The following is an 18,132-nucleotide window of genomic DNA, read 5'->3' on the forward strand; positions in this document are numbered from 1 at the left end:
CCGCAGGCGTCTCAAAGAAATGAGATTTTCAGTCTGCTGAAACCTCCCTTTATTAACTCCAGCTGTTACACAGATGTTATCTTCTTATTGACAGAAATGAATAGATATGCATCGTTTTGTTTTCCTTTCTTGTAATATCTATGACATTTTTTCTTGATTTGCGAGTACATTTTACTCATAGTACTTTCGATGGGACATATCAGTTACACCCTCCAGTTTTCTGAGCGTTTATCTCTATCCGGGGCTCTGATTTGCTAATATCATGTCACGTGGATTCTCTCCTCCAATCAGAAGGCAGTCGGGTGGGTCAAAGGCAGGAAATGCGATATTTAACAACACATCAGAATGTTTATACGCCTTCCTTCTTCCTCATCTTATTTCTAGTTAGCCCTCCCACAGTTCAGCTCAATTCTTCAAGATAAATTGTATTTTTTCTGCTCGGTTGTCTCAGTGTTGTCACTGGTCGCTTTCTGAGCTTGTGCTATTCGGCAGGCAACTCCCTTCCTGCAAAAGTCCTTAACTATTGTTTTTTTTCACTCCAATCAAATGGCTTATCCAGGATATGGAGCTCCGGGCGGAGGATTCCCAGGAATGGTGAGAAAAACTTAAAATCTAACTAAATTAAGGTTGAAAAATTTATTATTATTGATCTTCTGTCTCAAATCGGACATCTGACCCAAACAGTGCGGAAGTAATAAATTAGAAACAGGACGCTGCTAGAGTTTAAAGAAATTATTTTATAAATCCCACAAAGCTGCAGGTGTTTATTATTTTAATAGGTTTATTTGATTTTGTGCATTTACAAGTGATTATTTCTTTGTTTCTTAAATTAAGCTGATGTTTATCCAACTAAAAGGTTTTGCATTTCTTAACATTAAACTCAAAAAGTTTCTTTTGATTCATCCTTATGTTCAATTCCAGTGATAACTCATATTTATCTCCAGATAATTAAATATTTCATAAATTAACAAAATAATAAAAACTGACTGAAAAAAATCTAGTTGTAAAGGATATATATTCATATAAAAGATTAACCTTTGAACTTTAAGGTCTTCTTGAATGGTTGATTTGATGTGTGTGACATCATCATACTGACTTTATTGTATCTTTAAGGGTGAGGTAAGGTGGAGTATCTTCATGATAAGATGTCTGTCATTGAACCAGTCAGTCAAACTTCTTTACTTTAAATAGCCAGTCATTGTGGAAATGTTTTTCAATCAAAAAGAAAATGAAGTGGCTGCAACGTTATCTCCATTTCTGCATCACTGACTGACTGAACAAGAGATTTTAGTTTTTAAATATGTAACAAACAAAGTAGAGAAAGACCTACCAGCCTATATCAACTGGTCTGGTTGTCAACATAACTATTGTTTCAGTTTATCATAATAAAAGATTCAACCAGTTTGTTTTTTCTAATGGTTTGTAAAGAAACAATGCATGTATGATTTTGAGTGGTGGTGTTTCCTTTTATTTTATTTTATTTTTGAGTTTTAAAAAGATTCTGAGAAGATTTTATGACCTTTTCAATAAATATATCAATATCAATCCATTTTAAAATTAGGATTGCTTCATATCCATGACATGCAGGTGGGATTTTCTTGTAGGATTCGGTTAAATGATTTTCTACATTTTGAAGTAACTTCTCCTGCTAGACATTAGCATTTCTCCCCAGAATTAAGAAATTATTTAGCAACTATAGTGTAACAATCACTGATTTAATGATATCCTTTCCTTTTCTAGCCCCCTCAGCAACAAGATCCTCTGTATGGATACTTTTCCCAGGTTGCTGGACAGGTGAGAGGATGAGTTCTTTAGATATGATTCTGAGTTGAGAATTGCAATGTGTTTCTGATACTTCTGTACTTGTTTCTGCATAACTAGTTTAAGGAAGAGGATGTCTGAAACCTGCACATGCTTCATTTAAATAAAAAATCTTTTAACAATATTGTGAATGTTTGTTTCTTGTAAACTGCTCTGCTTGATTTTCCTGTGTGTTCTTCCCTCTCTGCCAGGTTGTTATTGCAAATAAGAATTGGTCTTTAGTAACTCAACTAGTTGAATAAATGTAAAATAAATAAAAACATGCATCTGACTGTGTGTGTTCTTCCACTTGTTTCATGAAACCTCATCAGGATGGGCAGATCTCAGCGGATGAGCTGCAGCGCTGCCTCACGCAGTCCGGCATGTCTGGATCATACCAACGTAAGAGGAAAACATTTTCGTGGATATACCCACTTAAACGAGTCTATATTTGATTACCTATGGTCTTTTAGGCTTTTTACGCTGACATATTTCAATTTATTTCCATTTTTATTAAACATAAATTACTCCAGTTTATGATTAAGCTCAATCTGGTTAAAACCAAAGTCGCCACAAGCCATTTCACACAGTTTTATGGCTTGTGACCATAAACAATAAGATCTTGTGTTTTATTGTTTGTCTCTTTTAAAGCTTCCTGAATGATTCCTGAATAGGTTTGATTATGTGCACTTCTCTCTCTGCAGCTTTCAGCCTGGACACCTGCAGACTGATGATTAACATGCTGGATGTATCCTTCATTATATGTAAACCATTTCACATTTGAGTACAAATGTCCCATGAAATCTTTTTCAGGCTGCCAAACATTTAATTGAGTTATTCTATAACATTATAGAGTAAATGGTTTATTTAAGACCCTCTGAATTTAATATCCAGCCTTTCAGGAAAGGAATGAATTGCATAGACCAGGGGTGCCCAGAGTTGGTCCTTGAGGGCCGGCATCCTGCATGTTTTAGTTCTCTCACTGGCGGTAGAAACAACCTTTTCAGTATGTCAGTGTTATTCTTAGGGCTTCCAATGAGCCATTATTTGATCCAGATGTGTTAAACCAGGGAGAGAACTTAAACATGCAGGATGCCAGAGGACCAACTCTGGGCACCACTGGCATAGACGGAGAAAATACAGGAAAAAATAGGGATAGGCTAATAGTAATAACATACAAGGTTCAAATTTGTCAATAATTGTAAAAAAAAGAATATTTTATATACTTTCTATCCAAAACACGACTATCATATCTTACTCTGTCAAAATGAATGCAAGACCCCATTTTAAATGAAGAAATATCAATTTTAAGTTAAGTTGTGCCAAATTTCTGCCCCATTTTGCACTTAAGTTCATGCAATCGCTCTACTTCCTGCAGAGATGTGTTTTTCATCAACCCAGATATTCCCCTCACACACTCTCAATCTTTAACCACTTTAGTCTGTTAGTGGTTAGTGGGGGCTGGGATTTGTGTAGCTGAGTGAGTTGGACATCAGACTAAAGCAACTGGAAACAAACACCTCTTATCAGAAGCTGTTGCAGTTTTGACTCTTTCTAAGAGTTATAAACATTTAGAGACAAAAAATATGTCTCATGGCCTTCTTTTAAAATGATCTAAGTAAGAGAAAAATGTACACCTGAAGAAAGAGTAATGCATTGAAAATAGAGTTAATATGTTTGATTTGATTTAAATCAAATAAGAATGTGTTGATTTTAGTCACACTTTAAACCACAAGAGGTTTAAGAAATTCCAGGTTGGTGGGGGCTGAACTAACCACAACACCACCATACAAACTACCTCAACAAACAAATAAACACCAAGATTGCAAAAATAATCAGCAGTGAAATGAACAGAATGGCTGCAAAAACAGTTAAAGTAGAATATTACACTCTGATGGATAGTTTACATAATAACATTATGTAAGAATACTTTATATTCAGCTATTGCACTGGATATTAAATAGTTTTTATGTTTTAGAGATTGGGTTAAGAAAATACTTTAGCTGTCTGTTTAACTCAAGCTTAAGATGGTCAACTGTAAAATGATGAAAACTTTGATTTATAGTTAAGATGAAGAATTATATGAAATATATTGTTGAAAAGTGTCTACAGAAATTAGAGCTTTTTATGTTTTTGTTTTTGAGGAAAATCTTCACAAAAGTATTTTCTCTTCTTTGCAGTTTCCTAATCCCTTGTCTGGTTGTAGACAACACCACAATGCATCAAATTAACACGTTTCATCTTTAAAATTAGTCTTGAATGAAGTTTTTCAGTTGTGTGAGATCCTTGACTGAAAATGCTCTCTCAGAAGGACATGTCTGGCACGATGGGCTTTACCGAGTTCAAGGATCTGTGCCAGGCCCTGAACGGCTGGAAAGCCACCTTTTCATCCTTCGATCGGGACCACAGTGGCACAGTGGAGGGCCATGAGCTGCAGCAGGCCATCACTACCATGGGTATGGACTGATTTGAATGATTTCTATTGTTACGTTTGCTAAAAGTAAGACCATTTCTCTTAATCAACATTGTCTTCATTGTAGATTAAAAGTCACTCTGTCACAGGTTGGATGATTGATTTCTTTTACCTTGCGGGTTTCTGCAGGCTACAATCTAAGCCCTCAGGCCATGAACTGCATCATGAAGCGCTACAGCAACCATGGCAGGATTCCTTTTGATGAGTTTGTGAGCTGCTGTGTGAGACTTCGTGCTCTGACTGGTGAGTCGAGGTGGCATGAAAACAGAAACCCTAACAATGCTGTTTCTACTTTTCCTAAAAACATGACAATACGCAGATATAAAAAATGTATAGCAGAAAAATGGGTCCATGTCAGGACCAGTTTGGTTGAGTGTTTGAAATACTCTCAGAGCTCACATGTCTGAACCTGCATGCGTTTTAATACATGCAGGAAATAAAGTGAACTAAAATGGACATTGATATTCAGTAGTGTGGGATTTTTGTTACTATGTTTTTCTTGTGGATTATATATTTAAAGAATGATTTATTTTCATCAGATTACTTTCAACATTAGATGAGCTGATTGCATAACGGACTTTAGGCTGCAAGGTGGTCTAACTGCAATGTCCTTAATATTATTTGGGGGCTTAAAAACATCAAAATAAAGGGTGTGTGGTTTTGAGTTGCATGCTATTAGATTTTGACAGTTTAAACCACAAATGTGATGGAAATTTTTTGTGGTTTGGAAAATATGACTTGTTAAATCTGTGGTGTACCTCAGAACTGAAAATCAGTTTCAGTTTGCTGAGACATTTGATCAAATCATCTGATCTAACTTCTTCATTTTGAAGAAAACCAGTTTTAGTTTGATTTCATTTCACATCCTCTGCTGAAATCTTTCTCTGGATGGAGACCAAGGTGATGGGTGGACATCGGTCCTACGTATCCAACTTCTACCTTAAAAATGTTGTTAGGAATAAAAGGCTTTCTTTTGAAACAAGATCCAGAACAACTGGTCTCTGCTTTTATTTTTAGTTGGACCTTTTATTATCTAAATATCTCTATAAAAATCTGCTCATTCAAATTGCTGCTGCCAGAGTCCTGACAAACATCAAGAAAATGAAGCACAGCAATCCTTAAATCATTACATTGCCTAAATGTTTTTTTGGGAAAATTTAAGCATCTAATAAGGGACACAATCATATTTTAGCAGCATTTTGTTTTTAATTTGTGTTGTATGGTTTATTTTTTTTTCATTCACTGAACATTTATGTATTTCTTGTCTCAATGTAACACTTTTAATTGCTTTGGTTAAAATTTTTGCACTTTTTGTGTTTTTAGATCAATTCCAAAGGAGGGACATGGCCCACAGTGGAAATGCCACTTTTCAGTACGATGATGTAAGTTTATGCAAAAGGAAATTTACTGTTTTAGTTTGTGGAAGCTTAACGGATTGTTTAGGGACCAGATTAGTACTTTCAATAAAACTCAAAGTTTGTGTGTTTTGAGAATCAAAATGCATCTGGACCTTTTGCCTGGTCCAGATGTGAACATACAACAGAGCCTCTTGTCCCAATTTTGACTTCAAAAGATTTTCTTTACAAATTTCAAATTAAAGATCTGTTGGTTCTGTTTAGATTTAAAACTCAGATTTGTACACATCAATATATTGGCCATATATTAGCTGGTTTATTAAAACAATTAAAAATCTCTTTTACAATATGTCTGCAATTTTCATTTTCTTTTATTTGAAAAAAAAAAAGATAAATAATTAGCTCTATAGGTGCAGAATATTGACAAAACATAATTTTGTTTTATTTTTTTAAATTGGAATAAGTAGAAATTATTTGCTGTTGTATTATTAATAGTGGCGTATTAACTCTGGTCATATCTCCATCTCCGCAGTTTATCCAGGTCACCATGAGCGTCTGAAAAAGACACATTTTTCCAGAGAGGACCTGCCGACCTTCTAACATTTTTATATCATTTTCTTTTTTCTTAAATTTTATTTTTTTTTGAAAAAAAAAAAAAAAAAAGACGGGGTCCAAATGTCACAGTTCATTCCAACTGGACAATTTTAAAGGAAGGAAAAATGTACTAACGTCCCAATAGCATGGAAGTACTGCAGGCTGAATACAGTAATTGCTCTCACTGTTTGCTTTCTACCACATCATGTTAGCTCTTGCTTACCATTATGAAATTAATAAAACATTATGAAGTGTGACTGTTTTCATTTTTTTATTGTGGAATCATTTGATTGTGTCTTTTACAGCTTGTTAAGTCTGAACATTTGCAGCGTAATGGAGAAAAAGATGTGATGAAATGGAGGTTTTGTTCAACATGCGTATGCAAAACTTTTCAGGTACTAACATTTATATGAATGGTGTCAGCTTTCATTTAATTAAACATTGGATTGTAAAGCTTATTTTAAAGGGGCTCCTGTTTGTAAATGTCACTATTTTTTATTTGAATTCAAACCTTCTGGAAAAGAATGATATTTTTCAAAACTAACTTCCCTTTGTTTTAAATAGAATTACTGATAGAAATAATTATACACTGCGGTTTTAATATAAATGAATGGATTATCTCTACTTTCTGTTACCCTAGTTTATTTATTTATTTTTTTTGTGATGAAGAGCTGAAGTCATAAGTTGTTTCAGTTAATATTAGTGTCTGGAAACCTTTTTTATGAATGAATTCAATAGAACCAAAGTTTGAGCATGTTAGTATGAATATTAGGAAGAAATGGACATCAGATTGCACAAAGCAACAAACATGCATTCACTGGCTTCTTTATTATGAACACCTGTTCAAATACTTGGGACAGCAAGTCAACTAAATATTTAATTCAATGATGCAGGTGTAGTGCTGGCCTCGACCTCAATTCAAGAACAGCCTAAATTTGGTTAACTTGGGTGATTGACCCAGATGAAAATGTCAGAGTGCAACTTTAACTTTTAACTTTTTTTTAAAGATCCTGCAGAAAAATTAAAATTTCTTTAAAGTGGATATTGCTTTCAGACATTTTTTGCTGAAAGCAATGTTTTCTGCCTTTAATCTCATTGTAGTCACTTTCTGTGAAACATAGCTGTGGGCACAACAATTTAAGTTGACTAAATAAAGTTTGGGAACAATATTCCGTTTTTATTTCTAAAATACATACTAAAATAAATCAAAATTTGGAAATTGGCTGTTGCTTTCTTTTTTTTTTTTTAACACATAAGTGCAAAGCTGCAGGACCGTATTCATGTTTTACCTGTACAGTGAGTTATGGATACCTTTGCTTACAGGAAGACCTTTGCTTCTTTCATTAGAAAATTGTTTCTTTGTTGAGAAGATATTTCAAACATGTTTGAAATCATGTTTCGAACATATCATGTTTCAAAAATTATTGTTTAGCAGATTGTTTTAGTTCAATTTAAATAGCTATACTATTTAAATTATTCTAATTTCTTTGTTGCTTTTTTTAAAATGTAGCAAATATTATTACTATTAAGTGCTATAAAAGACAGAGTCTTAACAAAATATAAAACAGTAAGACAAAAAAGACTGGTTGACTTCCTTACAAGTGTGTGGGCTGTAACTTGATAAGGAACAGAATGTTTTTTTTCATTGCCTTGTTTTCTCTTTCCAGTAGAGGGCAGGATGTGTCTAAATAAGGAATATTTTTCTTTGTGGAAGCATTTAGTCACAAAGTCTCACAAATTCAAGCTGAATCTGCAGCATTTTCAAGTTTTCCAGATGCATAAACAGGCCAGTAAAGAGATTTTACAACAGTTCCTTCATTTAGTGGAAGCTGTAAGATCTGTGATCTCAAAACAATTTGACCATTTTTTTCCCCATCAAGTTGCTCTGTTTGTAGAATCTCCAAAGCAATTCTGATTGATCTTACCCTGTAGATAATTTATTTTTATGTAGTTGTTATATTTTTTCTACTCACATGATTCATTAATAATAAACAAATAAATCTACCAAGTGAGCTTTACAATCTGTGTGCAGAATAATAATTATACCACAGCATCAATGTGTGAATTACTGTCTAAAAAATATTCTGAACTTTATTTTTATTTCATAACCTTTTTAATTTGGTATTCCTTCTTTGTTATTTTTTTGTCTAGATGTGACAAATAAACATGAAACTTTTTTTCAACCATTTTTTATCAAAGTAGTTATACTCAGAAGTTCACTGCAAAGTTAATCAAAAAGAGAATATGTTCACCTTTCTTCAACTATAAAAAATGAGTTAATTCTTTTGTTGCATTACTTGTTTAACAAGGAAGAGATGTTCTCAGAAATCTCAAGCATTCATTAGAGGCTGAAGGCAGGAGAAAAATAAATAAATAAAAACTCTCGCAGAGCTATTTTGACAGAGAGAAACAGTCTCCTCTTTGTTTTCATGAACGTAAGAGCTGAAAAAGTCCCTAGGAGTTTGAATCCCAGCCAAATGTAATTTGACTTGACAGATGTTTGCACCTGAAAGATGATTTGTGAACAATTCTTCACTTGATTTCTTATTCCATTGCTCCAACAAAGATTTGAAAAACAAAATCTAGACTCAAAGAAACTGAAGCAAAGCTCAAAAAAGCCACAGGAGCTGTGAACACTGAAATATAAATGTTTAGGAGGTAATAAGTTGAGTTGAATTTTAACTGTAGATGTTTGAATTATTGGTCTCACTGCGGATTACTGTGGCTTATTTACAAAAATTAAAAATAATGTGATTTTTGGATAAGATAAGATAATAAGCAATTTAGTAAAAAAAAAGTTAATTTCATGTCTCATGCAATGTTTCTATTAATATTCTTACATGAAACACACTAATCAAACCACTTATAAAAATAAAGCATATTTTCCTCCTACAGTCGCCACATGCTTTCTCAGGATGAGAGATTGCTGTATGAGTCACTGACTCAATGCAGTTACTTGGTTTTCCTTATACATATAAGTAAAACAATTATACAACATATATAAACTGAATTTGTCAGGACTGTATTATAACTAAGATTGAATTAGAAGCTATAGAAGTTAATTGGAGTGAGTTTTTATTCATCTTTGATGGTCTGGATGAGTGTCAGCTTCCTTTGAACTTGAAGACTAATAACAATCTGACAGATGCTACACAACACACATCATTAGATGTGATACTAACAAACCTTATCAAGGGGAGGTTACTTCCTTCAGCTCGCACCTGGATCACAACTCGACCTGCAGCAGCCGTTCAGATCCCTCCTGAGTTTGTTGACCTGGTGACAGAAGTGAGAGGATTCAATGACCTCCAGAAGGAGGAGTACTTCAGAAAGAGATTCCCAGAGGAAGAGGAAAGCAAAATGGTCCTGTCTCATATCAAATCATCAAGAAGTCTCCATATTATGTGCCACATCCCTGTCTTCTGCTGGATCTCAGCAACAGTTCTGGAAGGTGCCTTTAAAACAAAAGCCAAAGGAGAGCTGCCCACTTCCCTAACAGAGATGTACGTCCACTTTCTGGTGGTTCTGTCCAAGGTGAAAAATGTGAAGTATGATGAAGAAACTGAGGCAAATCCCCAATGGACTCCAGAGACCAGAGAAATGATTAAATCCTTGGGAAAACTGGCCTTTGACTTATTAATTGTAAGTTTAATTTTTGACTTATTAATTGTAAGTTTAATTTTTGAGCAGTTAATGAAAGGCAACTTGTTCTTCTATGAATCATTGATGTCAGAGCAGCCTCAGTGTATTCAGGGGTGTTCACAGAGATCTTTCAGGAGGACAGGAGGATATTTCAAGATAAGGTGTTTTGTTTTGTCCATCTGAGCATTCAGGATTTTCTAGCTGCTGTTCATGTCTATCTGACATTCACCAACACTGGAATCAATCTGCTTTCACAAGAGAAATCTACAAACATGAAGTCTCAAATGTCCAGTGAGACATTTGATCTCTTCTACCAGAGTGCTATAGACAAAGCTTTAAAGACCCCAAAGGGACATCTGAATCTGTTTCTTCGCTTCCTGTTGGGTCTTTCTCTAGAAACCAATCAGACACTTGTCAGAGGTCTTGAAGTAGACACAACAACATGAAGCAGTTCCAATCAAAATACCATTCAGTACATCAAGAAGAAGATTGCAGAAATCATGTGTCTGTCTAAGAAAGACAATTTATTTCAGTGCCTGAACGAGCTGAAGGATTATTTGTCTTGTAGATGAGATTCAGCAAACTCCGACATCATCAAAACTGAAAACAGATAAGTTGACAATTCTAGTCAACATCATGTTGGCTTCGGAGGAGAATCTGGAACTGTTTGACCTGAGGAAATATCCAGGTTCACAGAATGTTCAGTTGGCTCTTTTACCACTGTTCATACATTCTACCAAAGCTGTGTAAGTAAAAAAAAAAAAAGAAAAAACATATCAAAATACATATTTTGAATTAGACATCAAGTATTCTTTTGTTTTTTTACAACCTGTTTAGGCTCAGCTACCTTGCTCTGACAGAGATGAGCTACAATGTTCTGGTCTCTAGCCTCCAATCTCCATGCAGTACACTGAAGGATTTGGACCTCAGTAACAATGACCTGCAGGATTCAGGCATGAAGTTGCTGTGTGACGCACTTTGCAATTCAAATTGCAAACTGGAAACTCTGAGGTCAGGAACTAACTATTTCTTTACCACATAAAATATATTTTGTTGACCTTAAGACACAGTTGCAATCCCACTTTAGTGACTGCTTCCATTTTTAGTGGCTATTCAGACTTGTAACAAATCGAGTCACTGTCACTGATCCCAATCTGGATTACAAAGAATTTAAATATAATTTCTCATGCTACACATCCATTTTGTGTTCAGGAGGCAATATGCTATGTATGTGCACGACCAAGTGACCAAAACTTAAACTGCAAAACCAGAAAAGTTAAAGTTAATTTATTTTAACACCTGAAATGGACATATGATGTCATTCGACATAATGAAATATTACCGTTGCTTCAACCTTGTTAAGCAACCTACGGAAGAGGATTAGGGCCACTGGAAAAAAAAAAAAATGTCCGAAAATTTTTTTTTTCAGTGGTTCAGAATAGGTTAAAAAAGAAAAAAAAAAATTTGTGGCCCAAAAAAAAAAAAAAAAAAAAAAAAAAAATTGTGGCCGAGAAAAAAAAAAAATCCGGGACAAAAAAAAAAATTAAAAAAAAAAATTGTGGCCGAGAAAAAAAAAAATATCCGGGACAAAAAAAAAAATCTGTGACAGAAAAAAAAAAAAAAAAAAATTGGTCCAGAAAAAAATAAAAATAAAAAATTGTGGGCCAGAAAAAAAAAAAAAAAAAATATGTGACAAAAAAAAAAATAGATAAAATGTCACAATTCGGACTGATGGGCGCCAGCAGCAACCACACAGACGCGAGTTGTGGCGGACAGCCAATGTTCTGGAGAAAATGTCTGATTTAAGCGACTTTTTACGTGCCAGAAGAGTACCAGAAGCGTCCATTGCACTAATGGAAGAACAAAAGGTGAGTAAATCAAATGGGATAGTTCAGTGTCTAAAGCCGAACGGTTACGGCTAGCTGTTAGCATGTTTGTTAGCATACGCGGTTAAAGGAATAAGCTGATTTACAATGTTAGATCACACGGATGAATATAGGATATAACAGCTGTTAATTGCTGGAATTGTCTCTAAAGTGTTTGGTATGTTTATTTTATTGTTGTTCTGTTTGAATGTTTTACAATTAAACTAAGGTTAGCTGTATATGTCAGCCACCTTCTAAATAAGATGTCTGCTGTGTTAAACTGCAACTTTTAGTTCAGTAGAGGACAGAAACTATAGTACAAAGTGACAGACGTTTATATATGCATATATTTAAAAAGAAAATATCATAGCCTTATCCAATTTGATCGACCCTCCATAAACAGAGCGCACAGTTTTGGATGAACTTATTTCAAGCCTTTCTGGTTGATGGTCACTTTACAGGAGATTTTTTGGATAAAAGCCTTATCCAATTCTGCTTTCTTAATCTTATTCAGGTAAAGGTGTATACTGGTACACTGTAATGTTTTTGTTTTAAAAAGTATGAAAAGCATATCTTCTGGTATGTTTACTAGAAATAAAAATGGTTTAAATTTCTTGGGAATGTGTTCCCCTGCACTTCTTTTGGTGTAGTTTTAAAAATAAGTTTTATCTGTAAATTTTACCATACATTGGGGAATCATTTTATGTGCAGAATAAAATGTTTTGGAATTGCTATTTTGTTCTTGCTGCTTGGTTTTGATTAGAGGTCACTTTCTATAAATGCTGATTAATATATGCCTCATCTTTAGCAAAAGCTACAGTTACATTTTTAGTTTTAAACATTTATGGTTTGTTTTTATGCAGGATGACCTTGATGATGTTGTGAACACATGGAACTCACAAAATCCGGGCAAGTGGGGGTGCAGTATCGGGCCGACCTGTGGTGATGTACTCATTTCCAGAGCTGCACAGGGCTGAGGATAGACTGAAACCTGTTTCTCTGGATGAGGTCACTGTGTGTATGGAAGAGTGTACACCAAAAGGTCCATATCCCTGTGATGAAACAGTCTTTGAACTTTGTTGTCTGCTTATGGTAGAACGCAACTTGGGGGCCTCAAGAGATCCACTTATTGCTGCTGATTTGTATATAAGGTTAAGAGAAGAAATTCTTCAAAGTATTTAGCAACTTTCAGTGTGCATAAATATCATTTAAAAAGTGTTGCTATTTATCTCCATCATGCCATTGGATAGTGTTTGCAATGTGATAGGTGCCCTCTAAACAGGGCTTCCTGCTCTACATCTAATTAAAGAATGAAAAGTATGCAAGCAAACAGAACCTTTTTGACATCATTTTACCAGAACATGAAAGTTTATTGCTGTCATTGTTTGTTTGTCGAGTTCTGATATGACCTGACATTAATGTACAAGCTGTTACTGTGCTGATAAAAATTAAAATTGCAGTTTGGTTGACAAGATTTCCTAACCCATAGTTTGTTTTGCTTTCAGTCATTTGAAGGAACAATGCTGATGCAAAGTTATTCAATGATAATCAGTTATGAACCAAATGTCAGTCCTTTTAAACGGGTATGCATTGTGATTCATATATATTTTTTTTGTTTAAAACAAAATGCTGTTCTGTTAAAGATATTGTAAGTATGGTTGAGATGTGAACAAAATGGCAGAAGAGCAAAAAGGATGTCATAAATTGAACACAAGGAAAACAATTGTCTGTGAAATAAAAATGAACTTCAATGTTTTGTTTACCAAGTCTTTTCATAATACAATTGATTACAGATATTTAGGAACAGCTGATAAAAGTCATTTTTTTATCACTATCTGAAATTAGCTAAGACAGTGGTCAGACCGCAAAGTGAGTAATAAGAGAAAGGAAACTGTGCAACTAAGGTCATCAGGTCGTGTCTCGAACGTGTGATGTCCACGTTCAGGACTGAGGTCTCCATACATGATTTGTGCTTTTCCACCACAGCACCCCAACTGTTATTGTTTTAAATTTGTTAAAATTAGCAAAATTGTATTTGCTAAATTTCAAAAAACAAGAATTTTTTTAGTTTTTATAACTATCTTCAAATTCAGCAATTTAAATACTTTTGGTTTTTAGACCTTTTCAAATAAAAGCCAAGCTTAGCTAACATATTGAAAACCATAACAGAAAAGTATTGGGTAAAGTAACATTTTATTAGCAAAATATTACAAAAAACCATGGCCATCACAATGACCTAACTTTTAAAACAAACTTTCAGATTGATATAACCTTGTATACATCCATAAGTTAGTATAAAATATATTAAAGCTTATATGGTATCAAAAATAACGTCATCTCAGATGCACAGATAGAACAAGTGCTAATTGATAAAATACACATACAAAAAATCTGTATGTTAACGAAATTTGTACAGGTGTCAGATCAATACCTAATTTTTGAACATGACAATATTGCATAAATTTGTTCAAATAACCTCAGCTTTTCCATTGCATTGTTTTTTTTTCTAACATTAGGAACAAGTAGTTTTCTTCAAAACATACTGAAATAATCTCACAGCTTGATTGATGACAGATGAACAGCACATATGCTTAGTGACAACATTTATAAAATTAAGGAAAATGTTTTCTATAACTTTCAATGCGCCATCAGGAAAAAAAAGTGTCTTTCCTTCTTGAAGAATGTCTTCTAATCCAGAATCAGTGGCCATTTTAATTTTTCTAGTGCCACCTCCCTGCTTTGCTCTCACCTGTTTGGTAGTTTTTCCATCACTATGTATCCATCCAATCTCAACATTTTTTGTTCCTTTTGGCTTCTTTTTCTGTGTTGTACTTTCATGTGTCATGGTCTCCTGTGGACTTTCATTTCTGTTCTTCATTTTGTCCAGAAGCTTTTGAAGAAGTCCTTGTTTTCTTTTTGACAATGGCTGTTTGCTTTTGCAGTAGTTGAAAACAGCAATTCTGTCTCCATATGAAGATAAGTAGTTTTCAAGTGTTGCATGGTCCATGAGACCTACTGCATCACAGTCAATCTGCACAGAAAAAGATTAGAAAGGACAATTATTTACTCTGTAAATCAACATCAAAGTTACATTTAAGATTGTACCCTTATGCTTCTGCTTAAAGCAATTTACTGTTTGGGGAGAATTACAATAATAGCAGCAGTAAATGTTAAATCCTCTATTTTACTGAAAAAGAGGAAGGACTGAATTGATTAGCATTCAAGTAAGTATAAAAACACAGATTCATAAATATATATAGTCTACTTAAGATAACAGGTATCAAGCATAAAAACACACAAGGAAATATTAACAGTTCCTTTTTATTACAAAAATTAAATATCACATTAAGTTTGATTTAGTCAAATGAAGCCTATCGTTTCTGCACCTGAGCAATAAATGTGCAGATAGTTTAGTTCAGGGATTGACATGCAATATCAGTCTTGAGCTGACACATCACACGATGCAGCTAAATGATTTAGTTAAGCTCATAATGTCACTTTTTCCAACGTCGTAACACAAACATATAATAAACATAAAATGCAGATAGGCGCATTAGTTGGTGTTGATAAATATAATGATCAGATCTACAACAGCCGTATATCGGTGGCTATATGATATTTTCCTTTTAAATATATGCATATATAAACGTCTGTCACTTTGTACTATAGTTTCTGTCCTCTACTGAACTAAGTTGCAGTTTAACACAGCAGACATCTTATTTAGAAAGTGGCTGACATATACAGCTAACCTTAGTTTAATTGTAAAACATTCAAACAGAACAACAATAAAATAAACATACCAAACACTTTAGAGACAATTCCAGCAATTAACAGCTGTTATATCCTATATTCATCCGTGTGATCTAACATTGTAAATCAGCTTATTCCTTTAACCGCGTATGCTAACAAACATGCTAACAGCTAGCCGTAACCGTTCGGCTTTAGACACTGAACTATCCCATTTGATTTACTCACCTTTTGTTCTTCCATTAGTGCAATGGACGCTTCTGGTACTCTTCTGGCACGTAAAAAGTCACTTAAATCAGACATTTTCTCCAGAACATTGGCTGTCCGCCACAACTCGCGTCTTTGTGGTTGCTGCTGGCGCCCATCAGTCCGAATTGTGACATTTTTTTTTTTTTTTTGTCACAGATTTTTTTTTTTTTTTTCTGGCCCACAATTTTTTTTTTTTGTCACAATTTTTTTTTTTTTTTTTTTTTCTGTCACAGATTTTTTTTTTTTTGTCCCGGATTTTTTTTTTTTTTTTTTTTCTGGGCTACAATAATTATTTATTTTTTTTTCTGGGCCACAATTTTTTTTTTCTTCTTTTTTAACCTATTCTGAACCACTGAAAAAAAAAATTTCGGACATTATTTTTTTTTTCCAGTGGCCCTAATCCTCTTCCGTAGCAACCTCATAATTTCAACTTCAACAAACACACTTTTTCTCAACATGTATACATTTTTTGTGCTGTTTTTAGGTTGTCAGGTTGTCTAATCACCAAAGAGGGCTGTGCAGTTCTGGAATCAGCTCTGAAGTCCAACCCCTCTCACTTAGATCTGAGCTACAATCATCCAGAAGAATCTGGAGTGAAACTCCTTTCTGCAGAACTGAAGGCTGCAGACTCTTAAGTATGCAGGATGGAGACTGAACTCACATTTCGGCTATCAGAATATTGCCGGTTAATTTCTAGCCCTTCTGTGTTGTTTCAGAACGGAACCAGCTGGAGCACAGTTTTTAAACCCTGGTCTGAGCAAATGTGAGTACTTTACTTTTTTTTTTTTTTAACAACTATAGACAGATTTTGTTCTTTGGTTTGTTTTATTGAAGTTTGAATGTCATCTTAAATTGATTAAACAAAATTAGGATGCATAAAGGCTTTTAAATATGCTCTTTTTTCCCCCATCTGCCTGTGAATGGTTCACACACAGTGGTGGAAAATTATTGCTTATGATTACATCTCAGATGTAATCCAGATTTAAAAAAATGGCTTTTGTCCATATGATCAGAGGGCCAATCTCAGGGATTATATTATAGCACCATCTTGTGGAGATTTTTTATACTATATGACAAGAAATACATTTAATATTTTTTTAAAGTTTCTTAACATTTTGACAGACTCCTCCCTGTACTTTACAGCAAAAGTCAAATTTTCACAATAAAGCACGTGTAAAATAATAAGAAAAAAAAGCCATTTGTCACTGCAGCTTCATGTCTGATAATTATGCAGCCATGTGAGGGAGACCAAGAAAAATAAATGATACAAGGCTCCTTCTCTAATTGGATGTAGAATGTATTAAATTTAAAAGTTAAAACCATTGTTGGTTCTGATGGACAGACATGTTGGTGTATAAATATCATCTGAAATGTTTGACTATCCTAAGCTTGAGTTCTCATGAACCTTTGGTTCTGGTTGAACAGCATTCCTGTGGTGCTAAAAGCAACTCCCAGAACGTTCCAGTGACAGAAAGCAAACAAGCTGTGGCATTATATTTATTCTTATGAAATTCTTTCGTCTCTAAGACACCATTGTTGTCTCATGTGGAAAAAAAGCTGAGACTTTCCAGTCAAGACATCTATAATTCTTGGAAAAATATTGATCCTATGGTTTTCTTCATTTGTCAGGGGAGTTTGAATGTATAAGACTTACACTTATGCGGCATTTAGCTTGATATATTGAAGAGGTCTGATGCAGAGTATGATCAGGGCTGTGTATAATGTTTTGTTTTAGAAGGAATATTAGTTTTCACAAAACATAAATGTTCCAGAAATATTTTTCAAGATATGGAGAAAGTTTCCTTTTCTCACCAGATTTTATTTATAGATCAAATCTGCATTTTATGTCTACATGTCTGAACATCTATAGAAACGACCAGGGCAATAATCCATCCATCACTTTTTTTCTAAGTACATCTGATGCAAATGTTTTTAGAGGTAACATATTTGAGTGATTAGTTATGTAAAAAGTAGATTTAGACTCTAAGCAGGCAATGTTGTAAATTTACAAAATGATCCTCTTTGGAAATCCTTTACTTCATTTGTTTGTCATACGTATTTTTGGATTTTTAAAATATTTGATAAATCTTTATTAATTGTAAGTTTAATTTTAACAATCTTTTACTTCAGTTTGACTTTTCTCTGCTGTGTCGAACTTCTGTTTATTGCAGGAGATTTAAATCTCAGGCAACCCAAAGACTTCAGTCCAAACCTGAAGGACCCGTTTGCTGACATATTTTACAGGGAAGAGAACAAGGAAACAAAGTATTTTTCATTTACCTCTCAGTGTGGTTTGCATGTCTCTCATGGACACGTACACGGTAAAGTAACATTGGCTTTATTCTGTTTTTATCTTTTATATATGTGTGTCTCATTACATAAAAGACAACTAATTATACATTTTCAG

At 34.0% G+C, this 18,132-nt stretch overlaps 1 protein-coding gene and 1 long non-coding RNA gene across 2 annotated transcripts; both read left to right on the forward strand.

Annotated features, from left to right (window-relative positions):
• Positions 1–308: 308 nt before the first annotated feature.
• Positions 309–6,479, forward strand: sri (sorcin). Its single transcript, XM_055046976.1, has 8 exons — positions 309–594; positions 1,741–1,794; positions 2,133–2,202; positions 2,505–2,548; positions 4,109–4,256; positions 4,403–4,516; positions 5,597–5,655; positions 6,161–6,479. Exons 1-8 carry the CDS (start codon positions 547–549, stop codon positions 6,185–6,187), a joined length of 564 nt encoding a protein of 187 aa, XP_054902951.1. The 5' UTR covers positions 309–546; the 3' UTR covers positions 6,188–6,479.
• A 5,088-nt stretch (positions 6,480–11,567) lies between these two features.
• LOC129370807 (uncharacterized) lies at positions 11,568–13,480 on the forward strand. Its single transcript, XR_008607096.1, has 2 exons — positions 11,568–11,732; positions 12,593–13,480. It is a non-coding gene; the product is annotated as an uncharacterized LOC129370807 (long non-coding RNA).
• Positions 13,481–18,132: the final 4,652 nt, after the last annotated feature.

The sequence above is a fragment of the Poeciliopsis prolifica genome, unplaced genomic scaffold (assembly GCF_027474105.1).
Source record: "Poeciliopsis prolifica strain line A6 unplaced genomic scaffold, Auburn_PproV2 SCAFFOLD025, whole genome shotgun sequence".
Lineage (NCBI taxonomy): Eukaryota > Metazoa > Chordata > Actinopteri > Cyprinodontiformes > Poeciliidae > Poeciliopsis > Poeciliopsis prolifica.

Bases quoted from the DNA above. Each gene is read 5' to 3' on its own strand.
- sri (XM_055046976.1), top strand. From the start codon at position 547: ATGGCTTATCCAGGATATGGAGCTCCGGGCGGAGGATTCCCAGGAATG. The intron at 2,549-4,108 runs GTATCCTTCATT...ATGCTCTCTCAG, and splicing joins TGATGATTAACATGCTGGAT to AAGGACATGTCTGGCACGAT. The intron at 5,656-6,160 runs GTAAGTTTATGC...CCATCTCCGCAG, and splicing joins CCACTTTTCAGTACGATGAT to TTTATCCAGGTCACCATGAG.